The sequence below is a fragment of the Salvelinus alpinus genome, chromosome 29, assembly GCF_045679555.1.
Source record: "Salvelinus alpinus chromosome 29, SLU_Salpinus.1, whole genome shotgun sequence".
Lineage (NCBI taxonomy): Eukaryota > Metazoa > Chordata > Actinopteri > Salmoniformes > Salmonidae > Salvelinus > Salvelinus alpinus.
This window is the reverse complement of record NC_092114.1, coordinates 27,096,362-27,119,656: the sequence shown is the minus strand read 5'-3', so window position 1 is coordinate 27,119,656 and position 23,295 is coordinate 27,096,362. Positions and strand designations below refer to the sequence as shown.

The window sequence follows — 23,295 nt, the reverse complement described above, 5'->3', positions numbered from 1 at the left end:
TGTTTTGGTGTCAAACTGATGGCAGTAGTGAAATACGTCAATCAATGGAAGAGTTGCAGAGTTAATTGAAAATTATGAAATTGTTGATTAGATGTTTTTTTTTATTAATTAGGATATTTTCTCTTGAATCATATTGGCCTATCTACTAGAAAAACTCATGGACACTGATAAACAATGAATACTATATAAGAATACATTTGTTAAAAGTTATTCAAGTATAAATTACCAAAGTTACCATAGATTGCTATTGATTCTGTTAATTACCAAAATAACATTAACTTTTGTAAACTACCGGTAGCTTTGTAACCCTAGGTAAGACGGTACTAGCTATTGTTATGAAGTAAGGCTGAAGTACCTGTAGTGCTGGGCAGTCCAGCGGAGGCACTGCCCTCCGTCTTGATGGCTGGATAGCCAGCCACACCAACACTGGATCCATTCCCTTCGCTGTTGGGCTGGCCGGCGAGCAAGTAGCTAGGAGGCGGGGCGTAGTACTGAGGGAACTGGGCCTGGCCCAGAGAGTTATAGCTGCTGAACTCCTGCAGCATGAGAGACACATACAGAGAAGGGACATGAAACAATCAAGGATGGATTTACAGGCCGTGTCCCACAGGGCTCTGGTCAAAAGTATGGCAGTTGTGAGGCAGCCATACTCCATCAGACATACTCCGTAAATGCATTGTGCCTTGACCCTGCACCGCACTGAAGGCTCTGTGTAGAGATTTTGGTCTTGCCGTAGATTGTAACTTTACATATGCTCCAGTGACGTTTTGCTACAGAGACGAGGGCAGTTGCAGTGACCATATTAGCACCACACCGGCAGTCATGACCGCAGTAAAATTCTACATGAAAGTTGAGTCACGGTAATCTCCTCTTATGCACTCTAGACATGCCTTAGTAGTAGCCTATCCAACTGGCTAACGATCATCAGGTCCTAATGGTCTGCTACTCAGGGCTCTATTGTCCCTCTAACCACTGACAATGCAAAGGAAAAATCACATCAAAATCCCACCTCATTGTGATTGATAAATTCGAAGAAGTTCAACAATAAGTTGAAACGGAGTAGAACACATGGCCATTCTGGATGTTGTTTCAAAGCCTAACAACTAAAAAAGAAAATGGACAGCGCTTTCTAAGGAGACGATTCATTCAAAAATACCCATATGCATATTAGAGCCTATATAAGCCCAAGCCCCCACCCAAAAATTATTGGGCCGTTATACAATACATAACCAACAAATAATACACATGGCAGAAAAACATTTAAAAAAAATACTGATTCAAGATATCTTTGGTATATGGTCTAGCCTACATTAAACAAATTCTGATTTAGCCTACACTTAGTGAATTTGTTTAAGATTTTGAATAGCTTAGTAATAGGGATTTTTATTTTAATAATGAACAGATTGACAGATTACCTTTAGCTACAGAATATCTCACCACTCTGAGTTTCCATCTACTTCATTCCTTTCTCCAGCGCACAGAGAGGGGCTGTCAACAGTTTCATGAAAAATGTTTTGTGAAAACATGTTACTATCGATGTTCCCCAACAGATTTCACTTGGTTTCTCAAATTAAGCACTGGGTAGCTGCTGGAACAGGGTTGGAGAGCCCATGGCATACAGAGTTTGCACGGAATATCACTTGTGGCGCAGCGAAATTACCGGAGTAGCCTAACCAACATGAGTGAAGAAAAAAAAAAAAATTACCGTCGGGAAAAGTGGCCTCCATTCGCTATTCCAGTGCATAAGGATGACATGTATTTTTTTGTCTTGACCCTGTTCCTGCCCATTTGATAATGGGCCATTCCAGATATATTTTACATATTGATAAAGACAAGATTAAATTGAGAATAGTCTGATGGGTGAAAATATGATCACTTGAGAGAACAGTACGTGCAACCTGAGGCAAGGAACAGAGAGCAAACTTTTTTTGTAACTTTCTCAAAATGATCAATAGCCTATAGTCGCATCATGCAGCTCAAATAGCTTTGGATTTCTAAGGCCTTCTAATGTTTGTATCATTTATGACAAAAGTTATTTTATTTAGCTAAGTTCAATTAGATGATTCATACAATAAAGGTAGCCTAGTGGTTAGAGCGTTGGACTAGTAACCGAAAGGTTAAAATCGAATCCCCGAGCTGACAAGGTAAAAATCTGTCGTTCTGCCCCTGAACAAGGCAGTTAACCCACTGTTCCTAGGCCGTCATTGTAAATAAGAATTTGTTCTCAACTGACTTGCCTAGTTAAATAAAGGCGAAATACATTTTTTTGAATATATAATAGTGGCACTGGACTTATAAGCATATCTGGTCAGCTAAATGAACAAGCCTACAGCCTATGGCATAGTGTATAGTCAGATAACATACAGTAAAGCCAACTCATTCTGTTCTGAAAATAAAACAAAAACAGGAAGATTTTTTCTTTAGACCACCTAAAATAAATAATGAATGTATTGTGATGGTGTATATTAAATTGATGTATTAGACTTTAAATGTAGATGTTCCAAAAAGGCACATATCAGTGGCTTGTATGCTGCTTGTATGAATGGAGCCTTGAGATGCTAAACATGTTTATGTTCATTAATGGTAAATTACTGTGAGACCAGCAGACTTTTGCATGACAATAACCAGCTGCCAAAATTTCATGACCCCGACAGCCCTAACAGAGACGTTCAGATAAATGTTTTTGCTTTTGAGGCCCTAATTTCCCTGGTCAAAGCTAGCCAATCCTTACCTGGTGAGTCACTGTAGGTGTAGCCGTGGTAGCTGAGGGGATGTTAGTGTACACACTGGATGTAGTGAAACTGGAGCCTGGCAGAGAGAAAACAGACACCTCAAACATTGGAAAAACGCAGACAAGAATTAATACTTCATCTCAATCCATTTCAATGAATAGATCATTCACACCAGTGAGCGCAGTAACTGTAGTAGTGAAAAGTGCAAAAACACATCTGCATAAATCATAGCACCGATTTCCTTGTCCAGTAAGCTTGTGCCTGACTTGCACTATGGGACTGTTCAGAACCGTAATGTGCTGGGTTGGATATTTTCCTTCCACATTGCCTTTTCCAGAACAGTTAGAGCAACTATTGTGGATGCGTAACCAGGCCAGGCCAGCCCAGCACAGCTTGGCTCAGTTTGGTCCTGTAGTGTGAATCAAACATTGGTTGGAAATATTATTATATGAAGTGCACCCTTATTGGCGTAGACAGAAAGCGGATGTTTCCGGTTTTCAGGAACACAGTATTTTCAACCTAACTTCCATTTGCGCTCAATAACAGAAGTAGGGAATCCTCTCAGGCGTCTGTCTACATCTGCTACGTTAGGTTATATGATGTGAGTCAGGGTGGTGAGATTGATAGATGGCGATGGCTTGCCTTGGCTGGGGTATGAATAGTGCACCTGGCCTGGCTGGGTTGAGGTATATGCAGAGCTGAAGCTGAGAAACCCAGGCTGGCCAACAGAAGGCACTGCATCAGGCAGCCCTGTCTCTGTCTTAACGCCTGGCCACATAGCACCTGAGGGAGGGATGGATAGAGAGAGAGAGAGAGGGGGAGAGGAAGGGGGAGAGAGGGAGCAAAAGGTAGGAGAGGGAGTTGTAAAAGGAAATTTAAAAAAGATGTAGAGAAGGAAAAGAGTTAAAGAAAGACCTTTCAGTCAAAGGAGTGAAACTTATTGGAAATTTTAGGGCATTTGAATCAGTGCAAAAGCTTGACGTAGCGTAACAAGCGTAATAATGAACGAACAGAAGCGTAGTGTTGGGTTATTGTGCAGGTAATGTTAAGAGAAGACAAGGGAGGTGAATAGTGTTTGTGTGTGTGTGAGAGAGCGAGAAAGGACTGACCGAATGGTGGGAGGCCGTAGGTCTGTCCTGCCTGGGGGAAGGCGGTGTACACAGTGGACTGGGTCAGAGGAGGGAAGGCCACCTGGCTGCTGTACGATGTGACAGCTGGGCTGTGGGATAGACGGGGACTGTGAGAACTACTGGAGGAAAACTATCTTCCCAATAACATGCAGTGGAGAGCTGGGCCCGCATTGATCAATTGTCTCAACGTAGAAGTGCTGATCTAGGATCAGGTCCGCCCTTGTCCATGTAATCTGATGCATGATGATTTAAAAGGCCAAACTGATCCTTGAGCAGATCTCATACCCTGAGACGCATTGTGAATATGGTCCCTGGGCCCCCATTTATCAAGTGTCTCAGATAAATAGTGCTGATCTAGGATCAGTTTGACATTTTAGATCATAATAGTTCAGATTATTATGGACAGGGCGGACCGGATCCTAGATCAGCACTTCTACTTTGAGACACTTGATAAATATAGGTCCTGACCAGAACTTTTTAATGTCTAGAGTTTCCACAGACAGATTCTTACATTAACATTTATACAGTAGAACTAGAAGTCATCACACACTGATTACTTCTGGCTGCACAAAGCATTTCCCTGCGGGAACAATAAAGTTTGAATTGAACTGTCATGCAAGTCCCAACATACAAGTAACCCAGTGTTTCCCAATCCTGGTCCTGGGAACCCAAAGATGTACAAATTTTTGTCCTATCCCTAACACACTTGACTTAACAAATCAACTCCTCAGCAAGCCTTAGACAACAGATAAATCTGTTGTGTTAGGAATAAAATTTAAAAAATGCACCCCTTTGGCTCTCCAGGACCAGAAAACACAGAATAACCTATGACAGCAGACGATACTCACCTGCTTCCATGGTAGATGTGGGAATTATATTCAGAGGCTGTTGTCATGGTGAGCTCTTTGCAGGTCACTGCTAGAAAAACATGAACAATGGTAGCCAAACCTCAGCTTAAACACATTTTACAAAACATGGTCTCACTATGACAAATTAAAAGCTTGTGTAGACCCAAGGAGTGTTGTGCTCGTACCGGCGTGTGCAGGGCAGCGTTTTCCAAACTCTGTCCTGGGGACCCCAAAGGGTGCACATTTTGGGTTTTGCCATAGCACTACACAGCTGATTCAAATAATCAAAGCTTGAGGATTTGAAACCAGCTGTGTAGTGCTAGGGCAAAACCCAAAAGGTGCACCCCTTGGGGTCCCCAGGACCGAGTTTGGGAAACCCTGTGTAGGATGTTGTGCTCATACCAGTGTGTGTGTAGGGGTTCATGGACTCGTCACAAGCCTGAGGCCCTGCTCCTCCTCTGTCTGAACCAGACTGGTCCCTGCTCCCTGAAATCAAAAAGACAACAGTCAACCATCTACACCAATGAGTGAACTACCACTTATGTTCACTAACGCCATCTACAAGTTTCATCTATTCCTTATATGCTCACACACAATAGATCAGGGCATAAAATGAACACCTACCAAATGTGGGTAGATTTAGGTATTTGCGGGTAAGAATGTCTATTTCACCAGCTACTTTGGCGGGTGGTCAATTTGCAGGGCTCTACAGTGAGAGCAGTACATTCGCAAATGTGAAAATATTCAAAAGTCAAGTATGAGCACTTAGAGGTCGACCGATTTAGATCGGGCAGATTTCAAGTTCATAACAAATCGGTAATCGGCCTTTTTGGCCGATTACATTGCAATCTACGAGGAGACTGCGTGGCAGGCTGACTACCTGTTACGCGTGTGCAGCATCAAAAGGACCTTGTGGCTGCAAGAAGCCAAGGTAAGTTGCTAGCTAGCATTAAACTGAGCTTATAAAAAACGATCAATCTTCACATAATCACTAGTTAACTACACATGGTTGAGGATATTACTAGGTTAACTAGCTTGTTCTGCGTTGCATATAATCAATACGGTGCCTGTTAATTTATCATTGAATCACAGCCTACTTCAACTTCGCTCAACGGGTGATGATTTAACAAAAGCGGATTTGCGAAAAAAGCACAATCGTTGCACAAATGTACCTAACCATAAACATCAATGCCTTTCTTAAAATCAATACACAAGTATATTTTGTTAAACCTGCATATGTAATTAAAATAAATTCATGTTACCAGGCAATATTAACTAGGGAAATTGTGTCACTTCTCTTGCGTTCAGTGCAAGCAGAGTCAGGGTATATGCAGCAGTTGGGCTGCCTGGCTCGTTGCGAACTGTGTGAAGACAATTTCTTCCTAACAAAGACCGTAATTAATTTGCCAGAATTTTACATAATTATGACATAACTTGAAGGTTGTGCAATGTAACAGCAATATCTAGACTTAGGGTTGCCACCCGTTCGATAAAATACGGAACGGTTACGTATTTCACTGAAAGAATAAACTTTTTATTTTCGAAATTATAGTTTCTGGATTTGACCATATTAACGACCTAAGGCACGTATTTCTGTGTGTTTATTATATTATAATTAAGTCTATGATTTGATATTTGACAGAGCAGTCTGACTGAGCGGTGGTAAGCAGCAGCAGGCTCGTAAGCATTCATTCAAACAGCACTTTACTGTGTTTGCCAGCAGCTCTTAGAAATGATTGAGGCACAGGGCTGTTTATGACTTCAAGCCCATCACCTCCCGGGATTAGGCTGGCAATACTCAAGTACCTATAAGGACATCCAATAGTCAAAGGTATATGAAATACAAATGGTATAGAGAGAAATAGTCCTATAATAATTACAACCTAAAACTTCTTAACTGTGAATATTGAACACTCATGTTAAAAGGAACCACCAGCTTTCATATGTTCTCATGTTTAAGTTCCTTGCTCAGAACGTTAGCTTTTTATAAGGAACATATTGCACTTTTACTTTCTTCTCCAACACTGTGTTTCTGCATTATTTAAACCAAATTGAACACATTTCAATATTTATTTGAGACTAAATTGATATTCTTTATGTATTATATTAAGTTCAAATAAAACTGTTCATTGTTCATTCAGTATTGTTGTAATTGTCATTATTACAAATATATATATATATAAAAATTGGCATCTGCTTTTTTTGGTCTGCCAATAAATCGGTATCGGCGTTGAAAAATCATAAGCGGTCGACCTCTAATGAGCACGTGCGAGTTAGAACAATTCTGCAGTAGCTGTTTTCAAAGTATGTCAGCTGTTTTGTTTCATAGCTAATCGCACAAAGAAATAGGAATCCTATATCCCACCTCACGCAACACCACTGCCTGCCAGTGAAGTGCAGTGCTGATAGATTCATTTTGAGGCACTGCGCACAGCAATAAAAGTTGGTCTAATTTACTCTAAAGTCTTCAAAGTGAGACTTTGTCCTCGTGTTTCTTGGCTATTTACAGTTTTTCACAAGATCGGTTGTTTTTCAACGTTAGTTTGAGTCTGCTGCTTCAACCAATAGCGAAGAGACGCCCTAGTCAGATCCCAAGTCACTCGCACTCAGGACTCTTATAGGGGCAGCTGAACATTTTGTCTCTGATATTTTGGTTAAAAGACTCAGGTCACAAAAAGTTAAATGAACCAAAAATGAAATGAAATTTAGCAAAGCACGGTCATCCATTTTGTGAGTTGCTGGTAGACTTCGTAATCTACCTGCCACAGGGGCTGGTGGATAAAAAAGTACATTTTAGGCCCTGCAATAGATGGATGAGCATTTTTTTTAGAGCCATTTATTTCTTAGGCTTTCTTTTATTCAACTCACCTCCATCAAGCTGGGCATTAGACAAGGAGGAGAAGGAGTCATCCTGATCTCCTGAGCCCAAGAGAGTAGGGGGGCTCTGGTCATCACCACCCAATCCCCTAAAAAAAAAACATTCATTTACCAAATATCACAAGCCTATTTACTACCCACCGACAGCACTATCTGAGCTAATGAGAGTCAAGTAAAACTGAACCATCAAACTATTCAGTAATACATTTATCAGTCTAGCCACCATATAGAATCTTTGAAAGGCCGTTAATAAGAACAAACACCACTGTACAACCCACAACAGGAAACAATCACAAAATTATCTTCTAGTGTATGTGAGAATGCTGAAAAAGCTGACAAACCCTCTCAAATGTCTGCTCTTTCAGTCATCTATTATCAGAACATAGATCTCAATCATCCGAAGTGACTTTCTAGAGACAAAATGGGCCATGTTAAAAAGCATGTTAGAAATAAACAAACTGACCGTGGCTCTTTATCCAGTCCAACGTTGTGCTCATGCCTTGCCTTCTTGATCTGTGAAAGTAAAACACACACATGAATGACATGTTAACAGTTCTTTAAGTCTTAAAACACCTAGAAACAAATTACGACAGTCAATCAGGTAGTGTCAACTTTAGTGTCTGGGAAGTTGTGAAGTGATGTTAAAGGAAAATCCACGCAAAAACCCAACATTGCCACCAATTCTGTCAACAAGAAGTATATTACAAATCTTTTCCGAGATGTGAGATAATTAACTTGCTATCTGTAGTATCATATAGATTTGGAATCGTGACATTACGTACTTTCGAGGAAAATAGGCACGTTTCGACATATTCCTTCATTCATTTGATTCCTATCTCCTTTCTATAATATCTCTGGCAACGGCACCATGCAATGCGCACTGGACTAAAGAGGCAGACTAGTTGGAAAAATGTGCTAGACCCTCCTTTAAAAATTACACCTTTCTTGAGGTAGGAATATAGTAAAATATGATCAATGGCTTATTCGAGAGGAGATATCCTCCCGAGTTATGACATTGGCCTGTATTGAAATCGGACATGTACGATAGATGTTTTCGTGATCTAAAAGTAATATTCCTATTATCTTTCAGTGTAGTGAGAGAGATTTTATCACGGTGCTACGTCATACCGGCAGGATTTCTGCCTGCTTTGAACGGCAATAACTCAGATACCCATGAAAAAACATGAAATGACCCAGGGAATCAATAGAAAATCCCGCAGAGATGCAAAATAAACAAATGTAACATTCAAAATCGGTGAGCCATTCCTTTAAGGTGAATGTCTTGAGTCTCAACTCACCGGCAGTTCAGGCAGGTCCTGCAAGTCATCCATGTCTGCTGAGCCACGTCCTCCTGACATATCTTCACTCTCTTCGTCTGGGGAGGCTGTCCGGACCCTGCTTCACACAAACACGGTATGCCCAGGGTGAGTGGACAGGACCACTGGTTTAAGTAGCCAGCTATGATCCCCTCCCCCCTGACGCATCTCCAGGTGCCCCCCGCCCACCCTACTATCGTAGGAGTTGATCAACAGTGAGGCGTGATGTCGCCTACTGGGGAAGAAGTGATGCACGGTCGGCCTAATCTACTGCAGGGGAGCGGCACGTGCACCGTGGCCCCACCACTCCGGTGTTTACAGTTGGATTAAGGGGAGCGTGCCTCCTTACATGACCTAGCCTACATTTGAGGAAATGTATTCTCTGCGGATTATATGAGCGGCATTAGGTGTTCAGGTGCAAGCTGTCGTATCAATAGGTGGTCCACTGGATAAGATCTAACCTCATTTTCAGCCACAGGCCGCCCCCTTTAGCCTCCTCTCTGTGTGCCCTAGCCATAGAGCCCTGATCTAACTGGCATTTGCGGGAAGAGAAGGGAGAAAATAGTCTTTTAGAATTTCCCATCTGACCTAATTTATCAGACACTTGTTAAAGAAAACCGTGCACATGAACAGGATGCCAGCCACCTGAATTATAGGCATAATCGAGGCACGTGTCCCAAAAACACTTATGCAACTATTCCTAGTAAAACGGACCACTGCATATTTTTAGGAACCATTTTTGTACACCATGCAGCTTACGTCAGATCAATTTGCAACTTACTCTGTAAAGCTAACTTTTGTCAAGGTTTCATATATTCTACAATTGGTTTCTTTTTTCATTGTCAGTAGGCCCATCCATTTTCAGCATTGATATCCATAACATCTAAGTGTTGATATTGATGGCTCATAGCTTCAGAAGCTTGTGCATTCACCACATTGTGTGCGCTTGTTCTGAGATTTATTTTTCAGACTTTTACTGAAGAAATTGTTGATATTGAAAATGTGTTTTAGCCAAGATTCTCTTAGAAAATGCACACTAAAATGTATTTCTCATATGTAGCAGTACTGTTCTTTATTTCAGATAAACACTTATCTTTCTATCAACGATCTTTTAAAATAGTCCTGGGAGTGTATTTTTCTAATTAAAGTGACCTAAAACATACTGACTTCATCCAGTGTCCTGAAAAGTGGATTAGTACATGTATCATTTGCATATTTTGTATGGAAACAGTATCAGACAAATGATAATACAAAAAAAATCAAAATATTTGTGTTAGATTATAAATCAGTTTTATATCTTTACTGTTTTATAGCATTCTTAGTATGAATAATTGTTTTTATATATCCTTAGAGATGAATTTCAATGATAAATTCAAGCTCTTTGTGTATGAGAAGTAATTATTTAGCGGCCTGCAGTAATGTGTACTCCCTATAACTCAAGGCCTCTCCTGACTGATAAGAAGTTATGTGATATGCAGAGAAATCCTGGGTGATAGAAGAGTACTGAAGTGCATATTTGTGGAAAGGAAGGGGCGAGAGCTAAGGGTGTAAGTGGACACTCCACTGTATTGAACGTATGTTTTTACAGTCTTATGTCCAACAATTAAATGTATTTAAAAAATTGCTCAGAAAATTTTGGGTTCGAAATAAAACCACAGCCAAATTCAGCCCGCCAGTTGAGAAACCCTGGTGTTTACCTTCAATTGGTTAAGGTTAATTTGGATATATCAAAACGAGAAGAAAAACCCTATTTAGATTGTCGTGCCTTGCATCAGGGATGCAAACTGGTGAGGGCCCAAAAAGGTGACACTCTCCCCCCCCCCACAGAAAAATGCAAAAAAAATCTCTGCTTAGGAGGAAATGCAGGTTTTAACTAATTAAAACAAAGAATATTATCTACATGATCAGCTTGGGTGTAAAATAGTGGTTGAAGTGAACCTAACTCGCAGCTAAAAAATGTAAAGAAAGCAATCCAATGTTATTTGTTGCCTAGACTTTACTGCAAATGACACTCAAGTCTTGAGAAAAAAACAATACACTGATATTGCAGTTAGCCATGACCACACACAAATATTGCACTTGGGGAACAAAACATCTTAAGTAGAAATAGAATGAAACAGGCATTCTATTTTTGCTCTATTATAGTGGCCACTATAGACTTCGATTAAGTGCACAAGGCTACATGTGTGCAAAAATAACATTCACTGAGTAAAAAATAAATAAAAATAAGATAATCCCCCCTCTCACTCACACGTGTTACTGTCAAGTTCAACACAACAAAAGCAATATCTCTGGGCTACACTGCACATTATTACATTGTACACTTTCTGCCTGTGGACATCTGTTCTACAATGTGCCAGCAAAAGTGAGAAAGTGTGTGGTGTTCCTTTCACCTCTATAGTAGCATCCAGCATAAGCCAGGCCCAGCTCCAGCTACACTTGATCCCTGAATCCACTTGTTTAACAAGCAACGCCTCATTTTCAACTAATTCTCTCATTCTGAAAATTAACCACATACTGTAGAGGGATAACATTAGTTAACAGATAGTGGTTAGTTTGATAGCTAGTTAACATTTCACACAGATTGCCAGGGTCCAGTAAGCAACTAACGCGTTACAACTTTGAGGAACGGTGTTTTGCTGAAAATCTCCAAACGCGCATCACTCGTTCGCTAACAGTCAGTAGTCATCCAAAGCCCCCCCACCCCCAAACGTATCTCATCGGATCTACACGAATCACGTAGGTCACCCATTTTGGATTCAAAACGGCGAAAGAAGGAAAACCATCTCGGTAGCACTCCACCAATCAGGCCTTTATGGTAGAGTGGCCAGACAGAAGCCACATAACACCCCACTTGGTGTTTGCCAAAAGGCCCCTAAAGACTCTCAGACCATGAGAAACAAGATTCTCTGGTCTGATGAAACCAAGACTGAACTCTTTGACCTGAATTCCAAGCTTCACGTCTGGAGGAAACCTGGCACCATCCCTACGTTCAGGACCTCGGACTGGGGCGAAGGTTCACCTTCCAACAGGACAACAACCCTTGGCACACAGCCAAGACAACGCAGGAGTGGCATCGGGAAAAGTGTCAGTGTCCTTGAGTGGCCCAGCCAGAGCCCAGACTTGAACATCTTTGGAGAGACCTGAAAATAGTTGTGTAGCGAAGTTCCCCATCCAACCTGACAGAGCTTGAGATAATCTGCAGAGAAGAATGGGGAAAACTCCAAATACAGGTGTGCCAAGCTGTAGCATCATACCCAAGAATAGTCAAGGCTGTAATCGCTGCCAAAGATAAATGTAACATTTCTTTATATATATATATATATATATATATATACACACACACACACACTGCTCAAAAAAATAAAGGGAACACTAAAATAACACATCCTAGATCTGAATGAAATATTCTTATTAAATACTTGTTTCTTTACATAGTTGAATGTGCTGACAACAAAATCACACAAAAATTATCAATGGAAATCAAATTTATCAACCCATGGAGGTCTGGATTTGGAGTCACACTCAAAATTAAAGTGGAAAACCACACTACAGGCTGATCCAACTTTGATGTAATGTCCTTAAAACAAGTCAAAATGAGGCTCAGTAGTGTGTGTGGCCTCCACGTGCCTGTATGACCTCCCTACAACGCCTGGGCATGCTCCTGATGAGGTGGCGGATGGTCTCCTGAGGGATCTCCTCCCAGACCTGGACTAAAGCATCCGCCAACTCCTGGACAGTCTGTGGAGCAACGCGGCGTTGGTGGATGGAGCGAGACATGATGTCCCAGATGTGCTCAATTGGATTCAGGTCTGGGGAACGGCGGGCCAGTCCATAGCATCAATGCCTTCCTCTTGCAGGAACTGCTGACACACTCCAGCCACATGAGGTCTAGCATTGTCTTGCATTAGGAGGAACCCAGGGCCAACCGCACCAGCATATGGTCTCACAAGGGGTCTGAGGATCTCATCTCGGTACCTAATGGCAGTCAGGCTACCTCTGCCGAGCACATGGAGGGCTGTGCGGCCCCACAAAGAAATGCCACCCCACACCATGACTGACCCACCGCCAAACCGGTCATGCTGGAGGATGTTGCAGGCAGCAGAACGTTCTCCACGGCGTCTCCAGACTCTGTCACATGTGCTCAGTGTGAACCTGCTTTCATTTGTGAAGAGCACAGGGCGCCAGTGGCGAATTTGCCAATCTTGGTGTTCTCTGGCAAATGCCAAACGTCCTGCACGGTGTTGGGCTGTAAGCACAACCCCCACCTGTGGACGTCGGGCCCTCATACCACCCTCATGGAGTCTGTTTCTGACCGTTTGAGCAGACACATGCACATTTGTGGCCTGCTGGAGGTCATTTTGCAGGGCTCTGGCAGTGCTCCTCCTTGCACAAAGGCGGAGGTAGCGGTCCTGCTGCTGGGTTGTTGCCCTCCTACGGCCTCCTCCACGTCTCCTGATGTACTGGCCTGTCTCCTGGTAGCGCCTCCACGCTCTGGACACTACGCTGACAGACACAGCAAACCTTCTTGCCACAGCTCGCATTGATGTGCCATCCTGGATGAGCTGCACTACCTGAGCCACTTGTGTGGGTTGTAGACTCAGTCTCATGCTACCACTAGAGTGAAAGCAACGCCAGCATTCAAAAGTGACCAAAACATCAGCCAGGAAGCATAAGAACTGAGAAGTGGTCTGTGGTCACCACCTGCAGAATCACTCCTTTATTGGGGGTGTCTTGCTAATTGCCTATAATTTCCACATGTTGTCTATTCCATTTGCACAACAGCATGTGAAATTTATTGTCAATCAGTGTTGCTTCCTAAGTGGACAGTTTGATTTCACAGAAGTGTGATTGACTTGGAGTTACATTGTGTTGTTTAAGTGTTCCCTTCATTTTTTTTAGCAGTATATATATATATATATATATATACACACACTTGAAAACATTTCTCCCGAGTGGCGCAGTGATCTAAGTTGTGATATTGCAGTGACGCCTCTATTGCATGCTAGAGGCGTCACTACAGACCCAGGTTCAATCCCAGGCTGTATCACAACCGGCCGTGATTGGGAGTCCCATAGGGCGGCGCCCAATTGGCCCAGTGTCGTCCAGATTAGGGGAGGGTTTGGCCGGGGGGACCTGGCTCATCGCGCTCTAGCAACACTTTGTGGCGGGCCGGGCGCACCTCAGTCATCAGTTGAACTGTTTTCTCCGACACATTGGTGCGGCTAGATTCCGGGTTAAGCAGGCAGGTGTTAAGCTCGGTTTGGCAGGTCATGTTTCGGAGGACGCATGACTCGACATTTGCCTCCTGAGCCCGTTCGGGAGTTGCAGCGATGAGAAGATCGAAATTGGGGAGAAAATGGGGGTAAAAAATTGCAACAATTGGAAACATTTCTAAAAACGTGTTTTTGCTTTGTCCTTAAGGGGTACTGTGTGTAAATTGAGGGGGTGAAAAAGCAATTTAATAAGGCTAGGATTGCACATTTTGGGGAATATTCAGAGGTGGAAACTTTCCGTGGGAATTAATGGGAATATATGCAAATTAATATTAATACTATTTAAATGTAAATGCTTTTTTAAATATTTACCATATGGAGACAGAAACATAAACCTAAGTAGACAATTGCAAATGATTAAACCCTGCAAATGATTAAATCCTTCTAAAAAAATCTATTTACCGTAATTTCTGGACTATTAAGTGCACCTGAATATAAGCCGCACCCACTGAATTTAAAAAAAGAAAGATGTATTTTGTACATAAATAAGCCGCACATGTCTATAAGCCGCAGGTGCCTACCGGTACATTGAAACAAATGAACTTTACACAGCCTTTAAACGAAACACGGCTTGTAACAAAAATAAATAGGCTTTTAAACGAAACACGGCTTGTAACAAAAATATAAAAAAAATAGCAGTAAACAGTAGCCTACCAAGAAAGTCATTGGTCACTATCTTCCTCCTCCTGTGCACTGAAACCACTGAAGTCATCTCCTTCGGTGTTGGAGTTGAATAGCCTCAGAATTGCTTAATCCGATGTTGGATCGTTTTCATTGTCGCTCTCGTCACTTTCATCCGGAGGCAAATTCCCCGCTGAGCTCATGCTGCCCTCTTCAACACGCAGCAGTCCAGCCTTTCGAAACCCGTTGATGATAATGGATTTTTTGACAATGCTCCACGCTGTCAGGACCCACTGGCAGGCTCTTCGCATGCGGCCCGTTTTAGTGAAGGATTTCTCCCCACTTGTCATCCAAGCCTCCCACTGAACACGGAGCGCCACCTTAAATGCACGATTTACACTGATGTCGAGTGGCTGCAAATACTTTGTTGTGCCCCCAGGAATCACAGCTGGAATTGAGTTTGTCCTCTTGATGGCTTCTTTCACAGAATCTGTTGTGTGGGCCCTCATGCTGTCCAACACGAGCAATGCCTTGTTCTTGTGAAAGAATCCTCCCGGTCGCTTGCCGTAACACTCCGTATGCCATTCATGCATTAGGCTTTTCGTCATCCATCCTTTCTTGTTGACTTTCACAACAATTCCTCTCGGGAATTTTTCTTTTGGCATCGCCATGCGTTTGAAAATCAACATCGGTGGAAGCTTTTCTCCCGATGCCGTGCAGCTCAGAACACAGGTGAAGTGCGTTTTTTCCATGCCCAGTTGTTTTCAGCGTGATGGATGATTTGCCTTTCCTGTTGACAGTCCGAGTGAGAGGCAGGTCAAACGTCAGAGGAACCTCATCCATATTTATGATGTCGTGCGGGCCGATGGAATGCTCCACTATCTTTGCATCAGTGAATTTGCGGAAGTTTGAAACTTTTTCCTCGTAGTCGGGAGGGAGCTGCTGACACAGACTCGTCCGTACCCTGATGGACAGGCCTTTACGTCTCATAAATCTTAGACACCACGATGGTCCACCTCTAAAATCCTCAAACTTCATTGCGGTGGCGATTGTTTTGGCTTTCAGTCGGATCTGCACAGTTGAAACACCTCGGCCGTCTGCTCTCTGTGTGTTGACCCAGTCTTCAAGCTCATTTTCTAGTTCGGGCCATCTGCTTTTCTTCCCTCTGAAAGCTTTTGTTGTCTTTCTGCACCGAGTCAGTTCCTCACGCTGCTGTTTCCAACGTCTTATCATCGACTCATTAAGGCCAAGCTCCCGTGCAGCAGCTCTATTTCCTTTTCCAACAGCCAGATCGATCGCCTTCAACTTGAAAGCTGCATCATATGCATTTCTCCGTGTCTTTGCCATGAGGGTAACAAAATGACTACCGTAATCAGAATGATGGGAAGTTTGAGCGCGCTCGATTTACGTCACATTATGTGACGGTGCTCAGTTTTTTGGCGGCATGAATTTGTGAAAGCGGGAAAAATCCATAAATTAGCCGCGTCATTGTATAAGCCGCGAGGTTCAAAGCGTGGGAAAAAGTAGCGGCTTATAGTCCGGAAATTACGGTAGTTACAAATTGAACCTTACAGGAGTTGACTCTTCACATGGGATGATTTCACTGAACAACAAAAGTGAATATTGAACAATCCCCAATGATTCATCGCATCTCCCAAAACCGTTTTCAACATACATCTGTAAACTAATAGTCTAGAAACTAAAGCTTTGGTTGTCTTCCTCTCAGGCTTCCATGTCTTCTCCTTAGACCTCCTCAATGTCCAACTCTTGAACATCAGACTGAGGCCTCATCTTCACTGTCACTTTCCAACCTTGTTGAGGATGGCTCATTGTCAGGCTCAAAAAGCCTCAAATTTCCCTGGATGGCCACCAATTTTTCAACCCTTGTATTGGTCAGCCTGTTGTGTGCTTTGGTGTGTGTGTTCCCAAACAAGGACCAGTTGCGTTCTGAGGCGGCTGATGTCGGTGGGATTGAGGATGATGGAGGCAACAGGGGAAAGAGCCTCTGATCCACAAAGTCCCTTCCACCAGGTGGCATATTGCATCTCCATCCCAAAGCCCTTGCTTGGAAGTGTACCTCACAAGACTGCCGAGAACCTTGGCCTCATCCAGGCCAAGGTGGCGAGACACGGTAGTGATGACACCATTGGCCTTGTTGATCTCTGAACCAGACTGGATGCACTTGCCAGCATACTTGGGGTCCAACATGTACGTTGCAGCATGTATGGGCTTCAGGCAGAAGCCTTCATGCTTTTTGATGCATTTCAGAACTGCAGTTTCCTCTGCTTGGAGCAACAGTGAAGTGGGCAGGGCAGTACGGATTTCTTCTTTTACATCTGCAAGCAGAGTCTGAACATCAGACAGGATGGCATTGTCTCCCTCAATCCGTGCAATGGCTACTGCTATAGGTTTCAGGAGTTTCAGGCTGCTTACCACTCTCCCCCAAAATACATCATCCAGGAGGATCCTCTTGATGGGGCTGTCCATATCGGCAGACTCTGATATGGCCATTTCTTAGAGACTCCTTCCCCTCCAGGAGACTGTCAAACACGACGACAACACCAACCCAACGGGTGTTGCTGGGCAGCTCCAATGTGATGCTCTTATTCTTCTCACTTTGCTTGGTGAGATAGATTGCTGCTATAACTTGATGACCCTTCACATATCTAACCTTTTCCTTGTCTCTCTTGTAGTGTTTCTATTGTTTTCAGTGCCATGATGTCCTTGAGGAGCAGATTCAATGCATGAGAAGCACAGCCAATGGGTGTGACGTGAGGGTAGGTCTCCTCCACTTCAGACCAAGCAGCCTTCATGTTCGCAGCATTGTCTGTCACCAGTGCAAATACCTTCTATGGTCTAAGGTCATTGATGACTGCCTTCAGCTCATCTGCAATGTAGAGACCGGTGTGTCTGTTGTCCCTTGTGTCTGTGCCCTTGTAGAATACTGTTTGAGGGGTGGAGATTTAGTTAATTGTTCCTTGCACACGAACATTCGACCACCCATCAGAGATGATTGCAATACAGTCTGCTTTCTCTATGATTTGCTTGGCCTTCACTTGAACATCCAGCAAATGAGTAGATAAAACATGTCTGGTTGGAGGGGTGTATGCTGGTTGAAGAACATTCAGAAAACTCTTCCAATACACATTGCCTGTGAGCATCAGAGGTGAACCAGTTGCATATACAACTTGAGCAAGACATTAATCAGCATTTCTCTGACTACATTCCTCCATTGAATCAAAAAACTTCTGATTCCAGGAGGACCATGAGCTTTTGCTATCGATAAGGTGTCTGAATCATTATTTTCACCTCGAATAGAAGTAGAGGTTGCTTGTTGTGAGCACTGAGGGAACTTTATGCACTTGGCCAGATGATTCTGCACTTTTGTTGCATTCTTCACATAGGATTTGGCAAAGTATTTGCACATTTATACAGCTATTCCTTCTACATTAGCTGCAGTGAAATGTCTCCATACATCATATGGCATTTTCCCATAAAGATTAGAAAAAAAAAGAAAAAAAGTTTAAAAATACAATTCCATGTACAGATAAATAGTTAGATTAAACAACTTTTGTAAGATAAATGTTTTAAAATTAAACAGGTGACTTAACACTCAGTGAGCAGGCTCAAGCAAGCTAAAACCCACACGGTAGCAAAAACTAACTAGCAGAAATCGTAAACAAGTTAGAAATGATTTAAACACTATGCTGTAGGCTACTATTTCCTAGTTAACAAAAAAAACATGTATGTTATACAAAATATATTCACCCCACCCAAAATTGTAATCAAAACTTACCAGAAAGCATGTAGTCCTTGGCTCAGACAGTGTAGTAGTGTGGGCTCAATTGCATCTCATTAGTGTGATAAATCTTGAGAATCAGCTGTACACGTAATGGAAGAATGCACTGTGCATGCATAGGGTTGCAATTCCATTGAATTGGGGATAGTTTAACCAAAATATGCCACAAGACCTAGAATTGCCTTGTGCATACCACACACAAAAAATCACTGTTATAAGCTAACTTTTTTGATGAATTTAAGCAAAATTCCCAGGCTTAACTTCCCATGGAGAAATTCTGGAAATTTACCGTAAAGTTTCAGACACTTTGCAACCCTAAAATAAGGCTGTAACATAACAAAATGTAGAAAAAGTCAAGGGGTCTGAATACTTTCTGAATGCACTGTACACTCCCCCCAAGGGGTACTATAGACACACATTAAAAGTTACATTTTATGCATTCTGAGACAGTAAAGTTGTGATATTGCATGCAAATGTAACATCCATAATGCTAGAACTGCCCAGTAGTACTAAGACCAAAAGACAAAGCTGAAGAATTCAAATGAGGGCACCTTTGACTAAATAAAAAGTCTAAAATATTCCTGTCATTCGCAGTGCAGTGTAAACTTTTTCAAATGTTAAATATGATTTTAATCTGACGGTTTAAAGATTTGCAAACAGCCCTTGCATTTTCTATTGAATTTAGGCATATTATGAATCTGGCCTTTATAATCTAATACAGTGTTAAGATCTGGTTTGTGAGACTATTGTGAACCAAATGCAATCTCGGTTGTCCTGACAACCATACAAAAGCTCGAACTACTCACTGCACCTGCTGTCGACATAGGTAACCTGCTGTACCTGTGCTGTACACAGTGATCAGCTGATGTTACCCTATGGTGTTTCCAGTTCTCAGAACCGTCACTAAACTTCTAGCCATCTGAATCACAACACACACAGGCACTGTAGTACGCTTTATGCAAAACAATGAAGCAAGCCTACCTGCTCCACAGACACTGAGGTATGAATCTTTTTTATTTATTTATTATTTTTTAAATAGGCTATACTGTAGTCTACTTCAGGCATCATTAACTAGATTCAGCTGTGGGTGGATTTTTATGTTGAGCGGATTGTCACGGGGCAAGAACATAATTACAAATACAAGTGTTGGGCTAAAATAATTATTTCAAGCTTTGCTTACATTTGTATACGATACTTGGGAACAGATTTCTTAAATTAAAATACATTTTTTCCTGGTGTTTTTACAGTCTTATGTCCAACAATGAAAATGTAAGTTTATTAAAAATGGGATGTCTCTGTGCTGCCTATGAATATTGTCTTGATAAGCAAACATTGTGTGTATGATGATCTTACTGTTATTATTATTGCCTCCTCTAATAAGACTGTGACATTTACAGGGGCACTGTGCTGATTTGACTTAATCTTTGTCCAGGAAAACCAGCCCTACAGTGCCTTCAGAAAGTATTCACACCCCTTGACTTTTTCCACATTTTGTGTCACTGGCCTACACACAATAACCCATAATGTCAAAGTGGAATTATGATTAGGAATTTTTACAAATTAATTAGAAATAAAAAGCTGAAATGTCTAGAGTCAATAAGTATTCAACCACTTTGTTATGGCAAGCATAAATAAGTTCAGGAGTAAAAATTTGCTTAACAAGTCACATAAGTTCCATGGACTCACTGTGTGTAATAGTGTTTAACTCATCTCTGTAAGGTCTCTCAGTGGAGCTGTGAATTTCAAACTGATGCAACCACAAAGACCAGGGAGTTGAACATTGAATAACCATTTGAGCATGGTGAAGTTAATAATTACACATTGGATGGTGTATCAATCCACCCAGTCACTACAAAAATACAGGTATTTCCTCTCAGTTGCCAGAGAGGAAGGAAACCACAAGGATTTCACCATGAGACCAATGGTGACTTTAAAAACAGAGTTTAATTGCTGTGATAGGAAAAAACTGAGGATGGATCAACAATATTGTAGTTACTCCACAATACTAACTTAAACTACAAAGTGAAATGGAAGCCTGTACAGAAAAAAAAGAAAACAATTCTGCATTCTGTTTGCAATAAGGAACCAAAGTAAACATGGAAAAAATGTGGCAAAGAAATTACATTTATGTCCTGAATACAAAGTGTTATGTTTGGGGTAAATTCAACACATCACGAGAACCACTCTTCATACTTTCAAGCATGGTGGTAGCTGCATCATGTTATGGGTATGCTTGTCATTGGCAAGGACTAGGGAGTTTAAGAAGGAAAAAAAAGCTGATAAGCTAAGCACAGGCAAAATCCTAGAGGAAAACCTGGTTCAGTCTGCTTTCCACCAGACACTGGGAGGCAAATTCACCTTTCAGCAGTGGAGTTGCTTACCAAGACAACGTTGTATGTTCCTGAGTGGCCTAGTTACAATTTTTTTATTAAATAGTCTTGAAATCTATGGCAAGACTAAAAAAAAAAAAAATCGGCCGTCTAGCAATGATCAACAACCAACTTGAGAGTTTGAAGAATTTGTTAAAGAATAATGTGCAAATATTGTACAATCCAAGAATGCAAAGCTCAGAAGTTTACCTAGAAAGACTTACTGCTGTAATCACTGCCAAACGTGATTCTAACATGTATTGACGCAGGGGTGTGAATATTTATGTAAATTAGATATTTCTGTGTTTCATTTTCAATACATTTACAAACATTTCTAAAAGACACGTTATTGTGTGTAAATGGGCGAGAGAAAAAATATATTCAACCCATGTTGAATTCAGGCTGTAACAACACATTTTTGAATATGTCAAGGCGTATGAATACTTTCTGAAAGCACTGTATACATTTTTTCTGAATAATGTAGCTCATTGAGCTTGATTTGATTCATATTAAAGATAACATATAGGGCCCGTTTCCCAGACACAGATTAGGCCTGAACCTAAAACTAGTCCTGGACAAAAAAAAGCAAGCTCAGCATGTTTTTAGTTCAGGACCAGGCTAAATCTGTGTCAAGAAAACCAGCCCATTGAAAACTGATGTACCTTTGGATTCTGTTCTTGCTGACTCGTGGACTATTGGTAACAAATAACCTACTGTCTAGCTGGATTGCGATAACATCCTGCTATGGTTTCAATTAAATTATTTTAATTAAAAGCTACTCAATTATAAGTTTTGACCTTCATAGTAGTAGCTAGCTAACGCAGGTAAAAACCAATGACAAGCTGGCATTGCCATTATCTGTGGTGGTGGTGGTAGCTATCTGATTTTAACAACGCTAGTATTTACACACTAACGTTACTAGTAGCGTTGCTGGGAATTAACGTTAGCTTGCAAAAAAAAACATTAGTCCGCCGGGAAATTAAATTTCAACGTACTCTGTCGTGGGAATTTGACAAAAAACATCTAAATGGAACAAACGTGAGTCTGTTGTAGACCCATGCAGTTTCTCTCTGCTTACCTCATGGACATGTCAAAATAAAAGTCCCACACAAGTTCTTGCTTTTACGTGTGCAGCAGGTATGGCGCACGTGTAGGATTTTGACATGAGGTTTAGTATATTAGAATCCCCACATGGAGCAGGTACTCTTCCCCAGATCCACATAAAACGTACAGATATTAAGATATAGCTAGGTAAGCAGAGAGGAAGTGAGTCTACAATAGACCCACGTTTGGAATGTCCGTTTAATTTGTTTGTTTTTCTCAATCCCCCCTGCATAAGGACCAACACTACAGATAACCGGCAGAGTAAATTTAAATGTAATTAACTTCAGGCTTCCTGCGGACTATTTTTACAAGATAATTATGACATCTGGTGGTAGCTACTTTTAGTGTGTAAATACTAGCCTTGCTAAAAGCAGCTATGGTGGTGGGTGTCTGAGGCTGACTTTAGACTGTAATTTCAATACATTTTGAATGATAAGCGTGCAGATGATAGTAAAATAGCTAGCCAATTTTGCCTCCTGGGCAAATCCAAGTTAAATTCTATACAAGTGAGTGGGGGGGGTACTAATAAGTAATTAGCATGCCCAAAACAGGTGTGCTAACGTTAACTGCTACACGCACAACACTGGTTCCTAATTTCTATTAATCTTTATTCAGAAACTGCATACACGATTAAGTGTTGCTAGCGATGGCACGCTTACTAGAACATTCTACATTTGTAGAGTCAAGGACAGCTTGTGAAGGTGAAGTCCAGTTATTGCTAGCAAATAAGATATCTAGCTAACCGCTAAATTAGCCAAATTACTACGTTACTTAGCCAACGGACTTCTCATTTTAGCAAACTAAGAGGCATTGGAAAGCTATAAAATATGGTTTTATATATTGCAATTAGCTGAGTACCGGGAACATAGCTAACTAGAACGTGTTAGCTAGCGCATAGCAAACTGCATTGTTTTTAGCTAGCTAGCCAACTCTCTCGAGATGCTATGCTAGCTAACGGAGTATTGCCGCAACGTGTTGGAACTTCCCTTCCAAAGATTGAAATCGTTACCGCCGTGGGTCTACATTTTAGTTAGTCAAACTTAACCTTACCATTGGTGTAATGTATTTTTGCTTTAGTCGAATGTCTTCGTACTGAATCCACACCGCTTTGTCTGTTGTTAGACCACTATTTAGCAGGAAGTTTTGATTATTCATGTTACGCCGTGTGCACGGTCCTTGCAATCCGGGATCTTTGGGACGTCACTACCCATCATTGAAGCTGA

At 41.6% G+C, this 23,295-nt stretch overlaps 1 protein-coding gene across 8 annotated transcripts in view; it reads right to left on the bottom strand.

Moving 5' to 3' along the window:
• The window catches only part of LOC139559420 (eyes absent homolog 3-like), a 30,008-nt gene extending 6,739 nt beyond the window's left edge, over positions 1-23,269 (bottom strand). For 2 of the 8 annotated variants that reach the window (XM_071375427.1, XM_071375430.1), the window contains exons 1-10: positions 23,123-23,269; positions 8,886-8,982; positions 8,051-8,100; positions 7,579-7,676; positions 5,113-5,196; positions 4,711-4,780; positions 3,842-3,951; positions 3,375-3,515; positions 2,732-2,808; positions 356-536 (exon numbers count right to left, since the gene is read on the bottom strand). In XM_071375427.1, the coding sequence (XP_071231528.1) occupies positions 356-536; positions 2,732-2,808; positions 3,375-3,515; positions 3,842-3,951; positions 4,711-4,780; positions 5,113-5,196; positions 7,579-7,676; positions 8,051-8,100; positions 8,886-8,945 (871 nt within the window). In that variant the 5' untranslated portion in view covers positions 8,946-8,982; positions 23,123-23,269. Of the gene's footprint in view, positions 1-355; positions 537-2,731; positions 2,809-3,374; positions 3,516-3,841; positions 3,952-4,373; positions 4,449-4,710; positions 4,781-5,112; positions 5,197-7,578; positions 7,677-8,046; positions 8,101-8,885; positions 8,986-23,122 lie in introns of those variants that run through there. The other 6 variants (XM_071375432.1, XM_071375429.1, XM_071375433.1 and 3 more) reach the window with 6 other exon arrangements.
• Between the last annotated feature and the right edge of the window lie 26 nt (positions 23,270-23,295).